This window comes from Mesocricetus auratus, unplaced genomic scaffold (assembly GCF_017639785.1).
Source record: "Mesocricetus auratus isolate SY011 unplaced genomic scaffold, BCM_Maur_2.0 Super-Scaffold_100026, whole genome shotgun sequence".
NCBI classification, from domain to species: Eukaryota; Metazoa; Chordata; class Mammalia; order Rodentia; family Cricetidae; genus Mesocricetus; species Mesocricetus auratus.
In genome coordinates this window covers 12,674,211-12,691,159 of record NW_024429207.1, presented here as the reverse complement: position 1 = coordinate 12,691,159, position 16,949 = coordinate 12,674,211, and the positions used below count along the sequence as shown (strand labels likewise).

The 16,949-nt window shown below is 40.3% G+C and overlaps 2 protein-coding genes across 3 annotated transcripts in view; both read left to right on the top strand.

The window, feature by feature from the left end:
* The window catches only part of LOC101824765 (disintegrin and metalloproteinase domain-containing protein 25-like), a 39,169-nt gene that overhangs the window by 4,833 nt on the left and 17,387 nt on the right, over positions 1–16,949 (top strand). Inside the window, exon 2 of one of the 2 annotated variants that reach the window (XM_040731986.1) lies at positions 8,087–8,202. The exons of the other annotated variant lie outside the window; for it this stretch is intronic. The gene's annotated coding sequence lies outside the window, so the exon portion shown is untranslated. The remainder of the gene's footprint in view (positions 1–8,086; positions 8,203–16,949) is intronic. 2 annotated transcript variants of the gene reach the window in all.
* Positions 7,231–10,529, top strand: LOC101824502 (disintegrin and metalloproteinase domain-containing protein 25-like). Its single transcript, XM_040731732.1, is given in 6 exon segments — positions 7,231–7,311; positions 8,157–8,726; positions 8,729–8,764; positions 8,766–9,037; positions 9,213–9,286; positions 9,289–10,529. Coding segments are annotated over 6 exon segments (2,274 nt in total).

Sequence of the window (16,949 nt, the reverse complement as noted above, 5' to 3'; positions counted from 1 at the left end):
CCCACCAACAGTGGAGGAGTGTTTCCATTTTTCCACATCCTCTCCAGCATAAACTATCCTTGGTGTTTTTGATTTTAGCCATTCTGACAGGAGTGAGATGGTATCTCAGAGTTGTTTTTATTTGCATTTCCTTGATGACTAAGGATGTTGAGCACTTTCTTAAGTGCCTATCAGCCATTTTAGACTCCTCTATTGAGAATTCTCTATTTAGTTCTGTACCCCCGCTTTTGGTTGGATTATTTGGTGTTTTGGAGACTAGCTTCTTGAGTTCTTTGTAAATTTTGGAGATCAGTCCTCTGTCAGATGTGGGGCGGTGAAGATCTTTTCCCATTCTGTGGATTGGCTTTTTGCCTTGTTGACTGTGTCCTTTGCCTTACAGAAGCTTCTCAGTTTCAGGAGGTCCCATTTATTAATTATCAATCTCAGTGTCTATGGTACTAGTGTTATGTTCAGGAAGCAATCTCGTGTACCAATTTGTACCCCTCACTTTCTCTTCTAACAAGTTCAGTGTGTCTGGTTTATGTTGAGGTCTTTGATCCATTTGGACTTAAATTTTGTGCATGGTGTTAGATATGGATCTATCTGCAATCTTCTACATTCCAGCCTCCATTTATGCCAGCACCATTTGTTGAATATGCTTTCTTTTTTCCATGGCATAGTTTTAGCTTGTTTGTCAAATATCAGGTGTTCATAGGTGTGTGGGTTAATATTAGAGTCTTCAATTTGATTCCATTGGTCTACCTGTCTATTTTTGTGCCAATACCAAGCTTTTTTCATTACTATAGCTCTATAATAGAGTTTGAACTCAGGGACGGTGATGCCTCCTGAAGTTCTTTTATTGTGCAGGGTTCTTTCGGCTATCCTGGATCTTTGTTTTTCCATATAAAGTTGAGAATTGCCCTTTCAAGGTCTTTGAATAATTGTGCTGGGATTTTGATAGGGATTGCATTGAATTTGTAGATTGCTTTTGGTAAAATTGCCATTTGTACTATGTTTATCATACCTATGGTATGGGAGATCTTTCCATTTTCTGGTATCTTCTTTAATTTCTTTCTTTAAATACTCAAAGTTCCCGTCACACAGGTCTTTCACCTGTTTGGTTAGAGTTACCCCAAGATATTTTATGTCACTTGTGGTTGTTGTAAAGGGTGATATTTCTTTGATTTCTTTCTCAGGACATTTAGTATCTATATCTGGTAGGGCTACTGATTTTTTGAGTTAATCCTCTATGCTGCCACTTTGCTGAAGGTGTTTTATCAGCTGTAGAAGTTCCCTGGTAGTATTCTTCAGATTACTTATGTAGACTATCATATCATTTGCAAATGGTGAAAGTTTGACTTCTTCTTTTCCAATTTGTATCCCCTTGATCTCCTTTTGTTGTCTTATTGCTCTAGCTAGAACTTCAAGTACAGTATTGAAGAGATACAGATAGAGTGGACAACCTTGTCTTGTTCCTGATTTTAGAATTGCCTTGAGTTTCTCTCCATTTAGTTTGATGTTGTATCTTGTTTTGCTGTGTATTGTTTTTACTGTGTTTAGGTATGTTCCTGTTATCCCTGATCTCTCCAAGACCTTTATCATGAAGGGGTGTTGGATTTTGTCAAAGACTTTTTCAGTATCTAGTGAGATGATTATTTATATGGTGGATTACATTGATGGATTTTCCTATGTTGAACCATCCCTGCATCCCTGGGATGAAGCCTACTGATGTGTTCTTGGATTCAATTTGGCAGTACTTTCTTGAGTATTTTTACATCAATTTTCATGAGGGAGATTGGTTTGTAGTTCCCTATCTTAGTTATGTCTTTGTGTGTTTTGGTTACAAAAGTAATTGTAGCCTTGTAAAAAGAGTTTGTCAGTGATTCTTCTGCTTCTATTGCATGGAACAATATGAAGAGTATTGGTATTAGCTCTTTTCGAATTTCTAGTAGAATTCTGCACTGAAACCATCTGGCCCCGGACTTCTTTTAGTTGGAAGATTTTGAGGGCTGCTTCTATTTCTTTAGGTGTTATAGGTCTATTTAAATTGTTTATCTCTTCTTGATTTAATTTTGGTAAGTGATATCTATCCATAAAATTATCCATTTCCTTTAAATTTTCAAATTTTGTGGAGTAAAGGTTTTCCAAGTATGACCAGATGATTCTCTGGATTTCCTCAGTGTCTGTTGTTATATCTCCCTTTTCATTTCTGATTTTGTTCATTTGCATGTTCTCTCTCTGCCTTTTGTTTCCTTTGAAATAAGTATTCCCTGGATCTACTTCAGTTATCTTATTGATCTACCTAAAACTTCAAGTACAATATTGAATAGACATGTATAGAGTAGATATGTCTTGTTCTTGATTTTAGTGGAATTTCTTTGAGTTTCTCTGTATTTAATTTGGTGATGGCTATAGGCTTGCTGTTAATTGCTTTTTTATGTTTGGTTATGTCACTTGTATCCCTAATCTCTCTAAGACTTTTCTCATGAAGGGGTGTTAGATTTTTTTCAAAGGCTTTTTCAGCATCTAATGAGATGATCATGTGTTTTTCTTCTTGCAGTTTGTTTATTTAGTGGACTACATTTACTGATTTTCATATGCTGAAATGTCACTGCATCTTTGGGTCGAAATCCAAGTGTGTGTGTGTTTGTGTGTGTGTTCACTTATGACTGTGTATGTGAAAGCATATAGAAGCACATGTATGTGTAGGCCAAAGAAGATAAAGGCTGTTTTGCCTTTTTTTGGAGTCAGTATTTAGCATTGCCAAAAGAGCTTGTGGCCTGAGAGCCCCAAGAATCTGTTTCTGTTTACTTCTCTTTAGTCCCATATGGTGGTATTGTGTTTTATAGAGTCAAACCATCAACCCTGTACTGTAGCATGATTTCTGGTGATCTCAGTCCGCATGCTTAACCCTCCAGCACCTTGTCTATTTACCCATCTCTTCCATTTCCTGAACCTCTAATTTTTTAACTTGATTACTTTATCCAAGTAAATAAGACACTGGTAATATTCTAAAATTAAAAAGGGGTGAAAATCCACACACAATTCCAACAACAGCAATAACTCCAAAACAAATAAAAATAAGCAATCAGTGGTCATTAATATCCCTCAATATTAATGGTCTTAATTCTCCCATAAAAAGACACAGCCTAACAGAATAGATTGGAAGACAGACTCCATCCTTCTGCTGCATGCAATAATCACACCTCAACTTCAAAGACAGACATCACCTCAGAGTTAAAGGTTGGGAAAAGATTTTCCAATCAAACGGATCCAAAAAACAAGCAGAGGTAGCAAGCCTAATATCTAACAAATTAGAGTTTAAACTAAAATCAATCAAAAGAGATGACGGTCATTTCATACTCATCACAGGAGAAATCCACCAAGATTAAGTAACAATTCTGAACATCTATGCCCCAAATACAAAAGCACCCACGCTCGTAAAAGAAACATTACTAAAACTCAAATAATACATAAAACCTCACACATTTATACTGGGAGACTTTAACACTCCACTCTCACCACTAGACAGGACCACCAGACAGAAACTTAACAAAGAAGCAAAAGAACTAATAGCAGGTATGACCCAATTGGGATTAACAGACATCTATAGAATATTCCATCTAAACACAAAAGAATATACCTTCTTCTCAGTGACAAATGGAACTTTCTCAAAAATTGACCACATATGTGACAACATATCAAACCACAATAGGTAAAAAAAAAAATTGGAATAGCTCCATATACCTTATCAGACCACCATGCGTTAAAGTTAGAATGCAACAACAATGCAAACTGCAGAAACCCTACAAACTCATGGAAATTGAATAATGCTCAATTGCACCATTCCTGGTCAATGAAGAAATAAAAAAAGAAATTAAAGTCTTCCTAGAATTCAATGAGAATGAATACACAACATACCCAAACTTATGGGACACTTTGAAAGCAGTGCTAAGAGGGAAGTTCATAGCACATGAAGAAACTGGAGAATAGTCACCCTAGAGAATTAACAGCACAACTGAAAACTCTAGAACACAAAGATGCAAACTTAGTCCGGAGGAATACATGACAGAAAATAATCAAATTAAGGGCTGAAATCAATAAAGTAGAAACTAGGGAAACAATACAAGGAATCAATGTAACAAAGAGTTGGTTCTTTGAGAAAATCAACAAGATAGACAAACTTTTATCCAAATTTACCAAATGAAATAGTATGAACATGCAAATTAACAAAATCAGAAATGTAAAGGGAGTCATAACAACGGACACTGAGGAAATTCAGAGAATCATCAGGTCATACTTTGAAAACCTGTACTCCACAAAATTTGAAAATTTAAAGGAAATGGACAATTTTCTAGATTGATATCACTTGCCAAAATTAAATCAAGAACATATAAGCAATTTAAATAGACCTATAACCCCTAAGTAAATAGAAGCAGTCATCAAATGTCTCCCAACCAAAAGAAGACCAGGTCCAGGTGACCACAATGCAGAATTCTACCAGAAATTCAAAGAACAGCTTATACCAATTCTCCACAAAGTTTTCCACAAAATAGAAACAGAAGAGTCTTTGCCAAACTCTTTCTATGAGGCTTCAATAACCTTGATCCCCAAGCCACACAAAGAAACAATTAAGAAAGAGAACTTCTGACAAATCACTTCTTGAACATTGATGCAAAAATACTCAGTAAAGTATTGGCAAATCGGATCCAAGAACACATCAGAAAACTCATCCACCATGATCAAGTAGGCTTCATTCCAGGGATGCAGGGATGGTTCAACATATGAAAATCCATCAACGTAATCCACCATATAAACAAGCTGAGAAACAAAAATCACATGATCATCTCACTAGATGCTGAAAAAGCCTTTGACAAAATCCAACACTCTTTCATGATAAATGTCTTGGAGAGATCCGGAATAACAGGAACTTAACTAAGCATAATAAAAGTTATATATAGCAAACCAACAGCCAATATCAAACTAAATGGAAAGAAACTCAACGCAATTCCTCTAAAATCAGGAACAAGACAAGGCTGTCCACTCTCTCCGTATCTTTTCAATATTGTCTTTGAAGTTCTAGCTAGAGCAATAAGAAAACAAAAGGAGATCAAGGGATACAAATTGGAAAGGAAGAGGTCAAACTTTCACTATTTGCAGATGATATGATAGTTTATATAAGTGACCCAAAAAACTCTACCAGGGAACTCCTACAGCTGATAAATACCTTCAGCAAAGTGGCAGGATACAAGATACAAGAAAATCAGTATCTCTACTATAGAAAAGACAAAAGGGCTGAGAAAGAAATTAGAGAAACATGGTCCTTTACAATAGCCACAAACAACATAAAATACCTTTGGGTAACACTAACCAAACAAGTGAAAGACCTGTATCACAAGAACTTTGAGTCTTTAAAGAAAGAAATTAATGAAGATACCAGAAAAATGGAAAGATCTCCCATGCTCTTGGATAGGTATGATAAACATAGTAAAAATGGCAATGTTGCCAAAAGCAATTGACAGGTTCAATGCAATCCCTATCAAAATCCCAGCACAATTCTTCACAGACCTTGAAAGAACAATTCTCAACTTCATATGGAAAAACAAAAGACCCAGGATAGCCAAAACAACCCTGTTCATCAAGGCAATGTCCGGAGGCCTCACCATTACTGACTTCAAGCTGTATAATAGAGCTATAGTCCTGAAAAGAGATTGGCATTGGCACAAAAATAGACACATAGACCAATAGAATTGAGTTGAACACCCTGCCATTAACCCATGCATGTATGAACACCTGATCTTTGACAAAGAAGCTAAAATTATACAATGGAAGAAAGAAAGCATCTTCAACAAATGGTGCTGGCATAACTGGAGGCTGGCATGTAGAAGACTGCAGATAGATCCATGTCTATCACCATGCACAACACTTAACTCCAAATGGATCAAAGACCTCAACATAAATCCAGCCACACTGAACCTGACAGAAGAGAAAGTGGGAGGTACCCTTGAACAAATTGGTACAGGAGGCAGCTTCCTGAACATAACACCAGTAGCACAGACACTAAGATAATTGATAAATGGGGCCTCCTAAAACTGAGAAGCTTCTGTAAGGCAAAGGACACAGTCAGCAAGACAAAAAGGCAACCAACAGATTGGGAAAAGATATTCACTAACCCCACATCTGACAGAGGGCTGATCTCCAAATTTTCCAAAGAACTTGAGAAGCAAGTCTCCAAAACACCAAAGGATCCCATTAAAAAGTGGGGTACCAATCACAAAATTAGAAACATGGTATGTACTCACTTTATGTAGATTTTAGACATGGATCAGGGGAATGCCAGCATACAATCCCACTGCCAGAGAGTCTGGGAAACAGAACCTTCATCTAACAACTGATGGAAGCAGAGGCAAACACCCACAGCTAAACACTGAACTGAACTCCTGGAATCCAGTGGCAGAATGGGAGAACTGTTGAGCAAAGGAGTTAAGACTGGGCTGGTTTAATCCACAGAAACAGCTGACCTGAACAAAGGGGAGCTCTTGGATCCCTGATTGATGGCTGGGTGGACAGCATGGGACTGACACAGACCCCTGAATGTGTGTCAGTTAGGAGGCCTAAGTAATCTATGGGGCCTTGGGTAGTATTTATCCCTGGCATATAATTGGACTTTGGCTGCCCATCTCACAATGGGGGATACTCTCTCAGCCTGGACTCTTGTGGGAGGGCCTAGGCCCTACCCTGGATTAAATGACAGACTCTGGAGATTCTCTATGTATGGCCTCACCCTCCCTGGGCATTGGAGTGGAGATTGGTGGGGGACTGAGGAGCCTGTTGGGGAGGGCAGAAGGGGAGGGGAGGGAGAGGAAGCTGGGATTGACCCGTGAAGCAAGCTTGTTTCTAACTTAAATTTTAAAAAAGGGAAAAATATTCTAAAATCAGAATAGCTCCTAAAGCAAGTTTCCACATAATATACTAAGTAAACTCTATTAACTGACAAATCAGAGATTCAAGAAAGTAATTGGTGAAAAACACCAATGTTGAATAAAAAAGAATAAAATGAAAAATTCTTGGTTTTATAACTTAATGTATTTTGATTTAAATTCAACAATAAAAACTACCCTATGAAAGGAAACACAATGTCTATTTTCTGCTGGGTTGTTTGGTGGGGTTAAAAATTGATGAAATTAAAAAACAGTGTAGAATGTATAAATTATTAAAGAAACATGGGACTTGTTTAAAAAACAACTCGCAATGAATTCACACTTCAGTCGAGGTGTCAGGCTAACATCTACATACCAAGATTTCAGTTCTTCTGCACCTCTGGCTGGAGATGTTCATTCTTTCATGTTTCATGTTTCTAGGAAACACTACAAACAATAGCCTCTGACTAAAGCGAGCAGGAGCACTGACCAATTTAAGACAAGCATATTTAGAAAACTACTAGACAGGAATGTTAGGTCCACTTAAAAAAAATAGATACTATTAGCTTCCCCACCAAGACTGAGGAACTCTGGTCATAGGCTTTTAAATAGTGATATATTGACAATTTTCAAGTCTACGAATTTGATACTTTTTTACTGTGTGGAGATTGTGTGTGTGTGTGTGTGTGTGTGTGTCCTCGCACAAGTGTGTATACTTACATGATAATAAAAAATAATAAGAGGAACATTTACAAATCCATCCTGAATAAAGTTACACAACAATTTATTGTTGGAAATTGAAAGAGCACCTTTATCTTTATTCCAAGTTGAAATACAGACCTCAGTACTGCTTGTTGAAATATGATAAATGGTCCTGATCTATTGACAACTTTTGCTTTAACTATTTATTGTAGGTATGTGAACTTCTATATTTAATAAACATGTTAAATCTAAGAGTTCTTTATCTGCGTTCAGAAAACATCAACATAGGTGAATAATAATTCTTATGTACACTCATGGTTTGTACTCCAACAAAATTAAACAGCAAATCAAATGAACTATGTGGAGTCTTTCCTTAGACCAATACCTAATCCATTTAATCTCATACCTGCCTCTTTCTCTTCTACCTTGCCTTGTGTATAGCTAAGCTACTCCTATGTCTGCCTTCTTTTTCCTATTTCATTTAGTCTTGCTGCTCTAATGCATCAACTCAGCCAGAAGACAGACCATTAGGAGTCAGCCCTGCTTGCAACCAAGATAAAGGGTATCCTCCTGGATGACTTGTGGGACAAGGTGGCAATGGGTGAGTCTCGTAAGCACACAAGGATAAGCCATCTGCTCCTCTGGCTGGAGATGTTGATCATTCATTCAACATGGCCTTTGACTTGGCATGCTCAACACACCAGCCTCCCAGAAGTAGTGAGACCGTTTCGGGTCACAAGCAACAGAACAATGTGGGCTATGAGATGGCTGACATATAGCCTGAACTTTGGGAGTCAGAGGCATGTTGCCTACATGAAAGTAAAAAAGGTTTTCATGTCTAGACACCTCTCTGTTTTCACCTACACTGACCAAGGTGCTCTACACAAGGACCAGCCTTTTGTTCAGAAGGATTGCTACTACCATGGCTATATAGATGGAGACCCAGAGTCCATGGTTGCCCTTACCACCTGTTTGGGGGGATTTCAAGGAACATTACAGATAAATGGGACTGTATATGAAATCAAGCCCAAGAACCTTTCTTCCACATTCGAACATTTGGTTCACAAGATAGACAGTGAGGAGTCACAATTACTCCCCATGAGGTGCGCACTAACAGAAGAGGAAAGATAGGCCAGCAAATGAAGCTTCAAGAGAATGATAACTGCAGAACTGATGCAAAGCAGCTATAAGGGTTGGTGGACCCACAAGCATTCTCTTAACCTGGCATTGGTTGTAGACCAAGATCGAATTCGTTATCTGAATGGCAATCTGTCGCATGTGTTAGTAGAAGTATTGATCATTGTGCATGTAATAAATGAGGTGTTTCTTACACTGGATGTTGAGGTAGTTCTATTTGGAGTTGAGATGTGGCATGCAGGAAACCAAGTGAAAATGACTACCATAGATTGCCTCGTGAAGGATTGTTGCTATTGGGAGTGGATGAGCCCGCCGGGTGGTGGTGGCCCACGCCTTTAATCCCAGCACTCAGGAGGCAGAGGCAGGCGGATCTCTGTGAGTTCGAGGCCAGGCTGGACTGACAGCCTCCAAAACAATACAGAGAAACCCTGTCTGGTAAAAACAAAAAAAACAAAAAACAAAAAAAAAACAAAGGAAGTGGATGAGCCTTAATTATCCTATTCAAAATGATGTTGCACATCTTTTCGTGAAACATGATTTTGGTGCAAAAATGGCTTAGCTTATGTTGGATCTCTTTGTGTGCAATCTAATAATTGTGGAGTTGATCGTCTTGAAGACTCTGAACTTCATCAATTTGGACAACTTACAGAACATGGGATTGGTTATAATTTGGGTATGAACCATGATGAGTACACATGTAAATGTGAACATTTTGTATGCATAAGGGATCCAGGAGCCACTGGTGTCAACAAACTCAGCAACTGCAATTACGCCGCATTTTAGACAACCTATGCTACTACCAACTGTCTGCTCAAGGAAAAGAAGCTGGTAAGCAAGCTCAAATTCAAGTTCTGCAGGAATGGTGAAGTAGAGGATGGATACCAGTGCGATTTTGGATCCTGGCAGGCATGTAGAGCTGATCCGTGTTGTATGGAGGGCTGCGTGCTCCAACGTGGAGCTTCGTGTGCTTTTGGACTTTGCTGCAAAGGTTGCCAGATCATGCCATCAGGCACACTGTGCAGAGAAGCTGACAATGAATGTGACCTTCCAGAATGGTGTAACGGAGAGTCACATGAGTGCCCTAATGATGTCTACTTGCTTGACGGGAGCTCCTGTAAAGATGGTGGATACTGCTATGAAAAGAGATGTAATAAGCGAGATGAACAGTGCCAGCAAATCTTTGGCAAAGAAGCCAGAAGTGTAGCTCTGAGATGCTACAGGGAAATCAACACCCAAGGTGACCGTTTTGGCAACTGTGGTCTCTTCAGAAGTACATACCTAAGATGTAATGACTCAGACATCCTCTGTGGGAGAGTTCAGTGTGAGAATGTGAAAGCTATCCCTACTTTGGAAGGACATTCCACTGTTCACTGGACTAACCTCAATGGTGTCACCTGTTGGGGAACTGACTACCATTTTGGGATGACAATACCTGACATTGGCCATGTGAAAGATGGCACAGACTGTGGTCCAGAGCATGTGTGCATTGATAGGAAGTGTGTCAGTAAGTCAGTGTGGGTAAGTGATTGTTCTCCAGAGAAATGTAATATGAAAGGGGTCTGCAACAATTTACACCACTGCTGCTGCAACTTCGGGAGGGACCCACCACAGTGCCTTACAAACGGTGGTGGAGGGAGTGTTGACAGTGGCCCTCCACCTTCACCTCCAAAAGAAGGGAAACCCAAGAAAAATAATGATTCATCTGATAATTATGTAATTGTTACTCTAATTCCTTTTATTCTTGCTATTTTCTATGCTTTGTGTTCATTTTTCTTCAGAATAAGCATGTAATATCTCCTAGGATGTAAGAACCCAGAGTTCTCACTTCAGAATGGGAAGAAGAGTTCAGTGATATCATCTCTGCTAGAAAAAACCTCGAAATTTCAGAAGGAACACCAAACCTTCAAAACGTTCCCCTGTTTTGTCGTGTATTACCTTGGCTCTTGAAGCACCTTTTTTAAAAGAATTTGCTGGAACAAAAGCATAGAGATATTTAATATTTCAGTATCAAAATACACAGCAGTCAGTAAAAGTGTAGTCCTATTACTCAATGACGTGTCTTCAGTTCATACTGTCTTACAGTGTTCTCAGTGAAGACCCCCCCCTGAGGGTTCCTGCACGTGTGTGTTTGCTTTTGCCTCTCTCGGTTCCAGACCACCTCCCCTTTTTATGCTGCTTGTCACAGAGTGAACAGGATTCTTTGGATCCTGTTTGCTCTCTGGTAGTCCTCCCTAGGAGACTCTTCCTACAGGGGAGTCACAGGGAGATTGGAAACCTGTGGGAGCTGTTTAAGTGAAGTTCCTGTCCGTGTTGCCTCAGTGGCAGTTCTCACTTGTGTGTGACATCAGAAGCGTTCCCTTGGCCCTCCATTACAGGATGTGGGCTACATTGCATGTGTATTCGTAGAAAGTGTGGCCCTTTGTCACTTTGGACAAGCATTTGTTCACTAAAAACCATACCATGGAAGGATCTGCAACAGTAGACATCACTGCCTTTGCAACTTCTGGCTGAGCCCACTCAGTTGTCTCAGCAGTGGCTATAGGGTGGTGTGTAGGTTGATGGTGGCTCCTAGAGTAGACAGACAGTGGTTGGTACTAGCTCTCTGATGCAACAGCATTTTCATTCCCAGAGATACAAACCAACTCCTGAGCAACCTGCCTCCAACGTGCTGAGTCCTGGGTTTTAAACCTTTCTGGATCATAAAGGACCCGAAACCGTAGGACATAAAGGATAGGAGACTGAGAGATGAGTCAACTTGGAGTCTGCCCAAGGCCTAGCAATAGGCACTGTCAGCGGTCTTGATCATGTGTAGCCAGTGATGGAAAACCATGCAATGCCAATGGATCTGGATGCAGCCTGGGTGCTGGAAGGAGGGTTTATTTTTATTTTCTTTTTTTTATTTTATTTTCCAGTTTCAATTTAGATAAGAAACAAGGTTGCTTCACAAGTCAGTTCCAGGCCCCTCTCCCTTTCCCTCCCCTCCTCCCGTGCCCTCCCCCCTAAAGATTTATTTATTGATTATATATGCAGTGTTATGCCGGCACACATGCCTGCAGGCCAGAATAGGGTGCCAGACTTCACTACAGATGGTTGTGAGCCACCATGTGGTTGCTGGGAATTGAACTCAGGACCTTTGGAAGAGCAGTCAATGCTCTTAACCGCTGAGCCATCTCTCCAGCCGGAAGGAGGGTTTATAAGGCGCTCCCCGTTACTGAATAAATGAGTCTGTTGCTTGTCTTTTACCTACTCTTGGTGTCTGTGCCATTGACATTGTACCTTACCACCACCTCTCTGAGGGAACTGTAAGGACCCTGCAACACAAATCCAAATTGCCAACACCCTCTTCAAATACCAAGGTCCCACAACCAGGGAACTCACTCCCAACTTCTGGGTTGACTATCCAAGTCTTTTTATGGTCATCTCCAGTCCAGAAGTGGTGACTACATCATGTACTTTACAATGTGTGGGCATCTCAGAAGCATAGTATTTTATGTCTGAATCCTGAGTGGCATAGAACATTCCTTGTACAAAAGAGAACATAGGAAGGAGTCATTAGAAATTTTTCTTTAATTTTTATTTTTAATTTTAAATTTAAATTAGAAAAAAGGCTGCTTCACATGTCAATCCCAGTTCCCTCTCCCTTTCTCTCCCCTCCTCCCATGCCCTCCCACCAACACCCCAACACCCCCTCATTTCCTCAGGAAGGGTGAGGCCTTCCATGGGGGTGTCCATAGTCTGTCATTTCCAGAGCAGGGCCTAGAACCTCCCTCAAGAGTCCAGGGTGAGAGTGCATCTCTCATTTTTGGATGGGCACCCAAAGTCCATTTGTGTAACAGGGTTAATACTGATCTAATACCCAAGGCCCAATAGATTGCCTAGGCCTCCTCACTGACACCCACATTCAGGGGGTCTTGATCAGTCCCATGCTGGATTTCTAGCCATCAGTCTGGGATTCAAGAGCTAACACTTGTCAGGTCAGCTGTTTCTGGGGGTTAAGCCAGCCCACTCTTAACCTCTTTGCTCATCAATCCTCCCTCTCTGTCACTGGGTTCCTTGAGTTCAGCTCAGTGTTTAGCTGTGGGAGTCTGCCTCTGCTTCCATCAGCCACTGAATGAGGTTTCTGTTTCCCAGACTCTATGGCCATGAGATTTTAGGCTGGCACTCCCCAGATCTATGTCTAAAATCCATACATGAGAGAGTACATGCCATGTTTCTCTTTTTGTGACTGGGTTACCTCACTCAGGATGGTTTCTTCTAGTGTCATCCATTTGCCTGCAATTTTCAGGATTACATTGGTTCTTTTTCTGCTGACTAGTATTGCATTGCGCAAATGTACCACAATTTCTCTATCCTCTCTTCAATTGAGGGGCATCTAGGTTGCTTCCAAGTTCTGGCTATTACAAATAATGCTGCTATGAACACAGTGGAACAGACATCCTTGTTGTATGAATGTGCATCTTTTGGATGTATGCCTAACAGTGGAATTGCTGAGTCTTATGGTAGGCTTATTCCCATTTTTCTGAGGAATCTCCATACTGATTTCCAAAGTGGCACTCCCACCAGCAGTGGAAGAGTGTTCCCCTTTCTCTACAACCTTTCAAGCATCAACTGTCATTGGTGTTTTTTATTTTAGCCATTCTGACAGGAGTAAGATGGTATCTCAGGGTTGTTTTTATTTGCATTTCCCAGATGGCTAGGGATGGTGAGCACTTTCTCAAGTGCTTCTCAGCCATTTCAGACTCCTCTTTTGAGAATTCTCTACTTAGTTCTGTAGCCCACTTTTTAATTGGATCCTTTGGTGTTTTGGAGACTTGCTTCTTGAATTCTTTGTAAATTTTGGAGATCAGCCCTCTGTCAGATGTGGGGTTAGGGAATATATTTTCCCATTTTGTGGGCTGCCGTTTTGTCTTCTTGACTGTGTCCTTTGCCTTATAGAAGATACTCAGTTTCAGGAGGTCCCATGTATTAATTGTTGACCTCACCATCTGTGCTACTAGTGTTATGTTCAGGAAGCAGTCTCCTGTACCAATTCCTTCAAGGGTACCACCCACTTTCTCTTCTAAGAGGTTCAATGTGGCTGGATTTATGTTGAGATCTTTGATCCATTTGGACTTAAGTTTTGTGCATGGCGATAGACATGGATCTATTCGCATTCTTCTACATGCCAGCCTCCAGTTATGCCAGCACCATTTGTTGAAGATGCTTTCTTTTTTCCATTGTATAATTTTAGCTTCTTTGTCAAAAATCAGGTGTTTGTAGTTGTGTGGGTTAATATCAGGGTGTTCAATTTGATTCCATTTGTTTACCTGTCTATTTTTGTGCCAATACCAAGCTGTTTTCAGGACTATAGCTCTATAATAGAGCTTGAAGTCAGGAACAGTGATGCTTCCAGAAGTTGCTTTGTTGAATAAAGTTGTTTTGGCTATCCTGGACCTATTGTTTTTCTATACAAAATTGATTATTGTTATTCAAGGTCGGTGAAGAATTGTGCTGGTATTTGCAATGAATCAGTATGTTGCTTTTGGCAGGATTACCATTTTTACTACATTGATCCTACCTATCCAAGGGCATGGGAGATCTTTCCATTTTCTGGTGTCTTCTTTAATTTATTTCTTTAAAGACTCAAAGTTCTTGTGATACAGATCTCTCACTTTTTTGGTTAGTGTTACCCCAAGGTATTTTATGTTGTTTGTGGCAATTGTAAAGGGTGATGTTTCTCTGATTTCTTTTTCAGCCCTTTTATCATCTGTATAAAGTAGGTCTACTGATTTTCTTGAGTTGATCTTATATCCTGCCACTTTGATAAAAGTATTTGTCAGCTGTAGGAGTCACCTGGTAAAGTTTTTTGGATCACTTATGTAAACTATCATATCATCTGCAAATACTGAAAGTTTGACCTCTTCCTTTCCAATTTGTATCAGCTTGAGGTCCTTTTGTGGTCATATTGCTCTAGCTAGAACATCAATTACAATATTGAAAAAGTATGGACAGAGTGGACAGCCTTGTCTTGTTCCTGATTTTAGCGGAATCGTGTTGAGTTTCTCTCTATTTAGTTTGATGTTGTCTGTTGGTTTTCTATAATAACTTTTATTATGTTTAGGTATGTTCCTGTTATCCCAGATATCTCCAAGACCTTAATCATGAAGGGCTGTTGGATTTTGTCAAAGGCTTTTTGTGCATCTAGTGAGATGATCATGTGATTTTTGTTTCTCAGTTTGTTTATATGGTGGATTACCTAGATGGGTTTTCCTATGTTGAACCATCCCTGCATCCCTGGGATGAAACCTAGTTGATCGTGGTGAATGATTGTTTTGAAGTGTTCTTTGATTCGATTTGCCAGTATTTTTTTTTGAGTTTCTTTTTTTTTATTATTAATATTTTTTTATTTTCCATTTTAAATTTAGATAAGAAACAAGGTTGCTTCACAAGTCAGTACGAGGTCCCTCTCCCTTTCCCTCCCCTCCTCCCGTGCCCTCCCCCCCATCCCCCCCCCGTTATCCCCTCTTTCCCCCAGGGAGGGTGAGGCCCTCCATGGGGGTGTCCATAGTCTGTCATTTCATATAGGGCAGGGCCTAGACCCTTCCCCAAGAGTTCAGGGTGAGAGTGCACCTCACATTGTTCTATGGGAGTCCAGAGACCGTGTGTATACTTGGGATGGGTACTGATCTGCTGTCCAAGGCTCAATAGATTACCTAGGCCTCCTCACTGACACCCAGATTCAGGGGGTCTTGATCAGTCCCATGCTGGATTCCCAGGCTGATGCCTGGGATTCAAGAGTTAACCTTTGTCTGGTCAGCTGTTTCTGGGGGTTCAACCAGCCCAGTCTTAATCCCTTTGATCATCAGTCCTCCCTCTCTGATACTGGCTTTCTTGAGTTCAGCTCAGTACTTAACCAGCCAGGAAATGAAGTTTCTGTTTCCCAGACTCTCTGGCAATAGGATTGTAGGCTGGCACTCCCCAGATCTATGTCTAAAATCCATATATGAGAGAGTACATGCCATGTTTCTCTTTTTGTGACTGGGTTACCTCACTCAGGATGGTTTCTTCTAGTGTCATCCATTTGCCTGCGAATCTCATGATTCCATTATTTTTTTCTGCTGAATAGTACTCCATTGTGTAGATGTACCACATTTTCTCTATCCATTCTTCGGGTGAGGGACATCTAGGTTGCTTCCAAGTTCTGGCTATTACAAATAAAGCTGCTATGAACATAGTGGAACAGACATCTTTGTTATATGAATGGGCATCTTTTGGATATATGCCTAAGAGTGCAGTTGCTGGGTCTTGTGGTAGGTTTATTCCCATTTTTCTGAGGAATCTCCATACTGCTTTCCAAAGTGGCTGAACCAGTTGGCACTCCCACCAGCAATGGAGGAGTGTCCCCCTTTCACCACATCCTCTCCAGCATAAATTGTCATTGGTGTTTTTGATTTTAGCCATTCTGACAGGAGTGAGATGGTATCTCAGAGTTGCTTTGATTTGCATTTCCCGGATGGCTAAGGATGTTGAGCACTTTCTCAAGTGCCTCTCAGCCATTTTAGGCTCCTCTATTGAAAACTCTCTATTTAGTTCTGCAGCCCACTTCTTAATTGGGTCCTTTGCTGTTTTGGAGACTTGCTTCTTGAGTTCTTTGTAAATTTTGGAGATCAACCCTCTGTCAGATGTGGGATTAGTGAATATTTTTCCCATTCTGTGGGCTGCCTTTTTGTCTTGCTGACTGTGTCCTTTGCCTTACAGAAGCTTCTCAGTTTCAGTAGGTCCCATTTATTAATTGTTGATCTCACTGTCTGTGCTACTGGTGTTATGTTCAGGAAGCTGTCTCCTGTACCAATTCTTTCAAGGGTACCACCCACTTTCTCTTCTAAGAGGTTCAGTGTGGCTGGATTTATGTTGAGGTCTTTGATCCATTTGGACTTAAGTTTTGTGCATGGCGATAAACATGGATCGATCCGCATTTTTCTACATGCCAGTCTCCAATTATGCCAGCACCATTTGTTGAAGATGCTTTCATTATTCCATTGTATATTTTTAGCTTCTTTGTCAAAGATCAGATGTTCGTACGTGTGTGGGTTAATACCCGGATTTTCAATTCGATTCCATTGGTCTGCCTGTCTATTTTTGTGCCAATACCAAGCTGTTTTCAGGACTATAGCTCTATAATAGAGCTTGAGGTCAGGGATAGTGATGTAAGAAGCCCTCAGAAAATGGAAA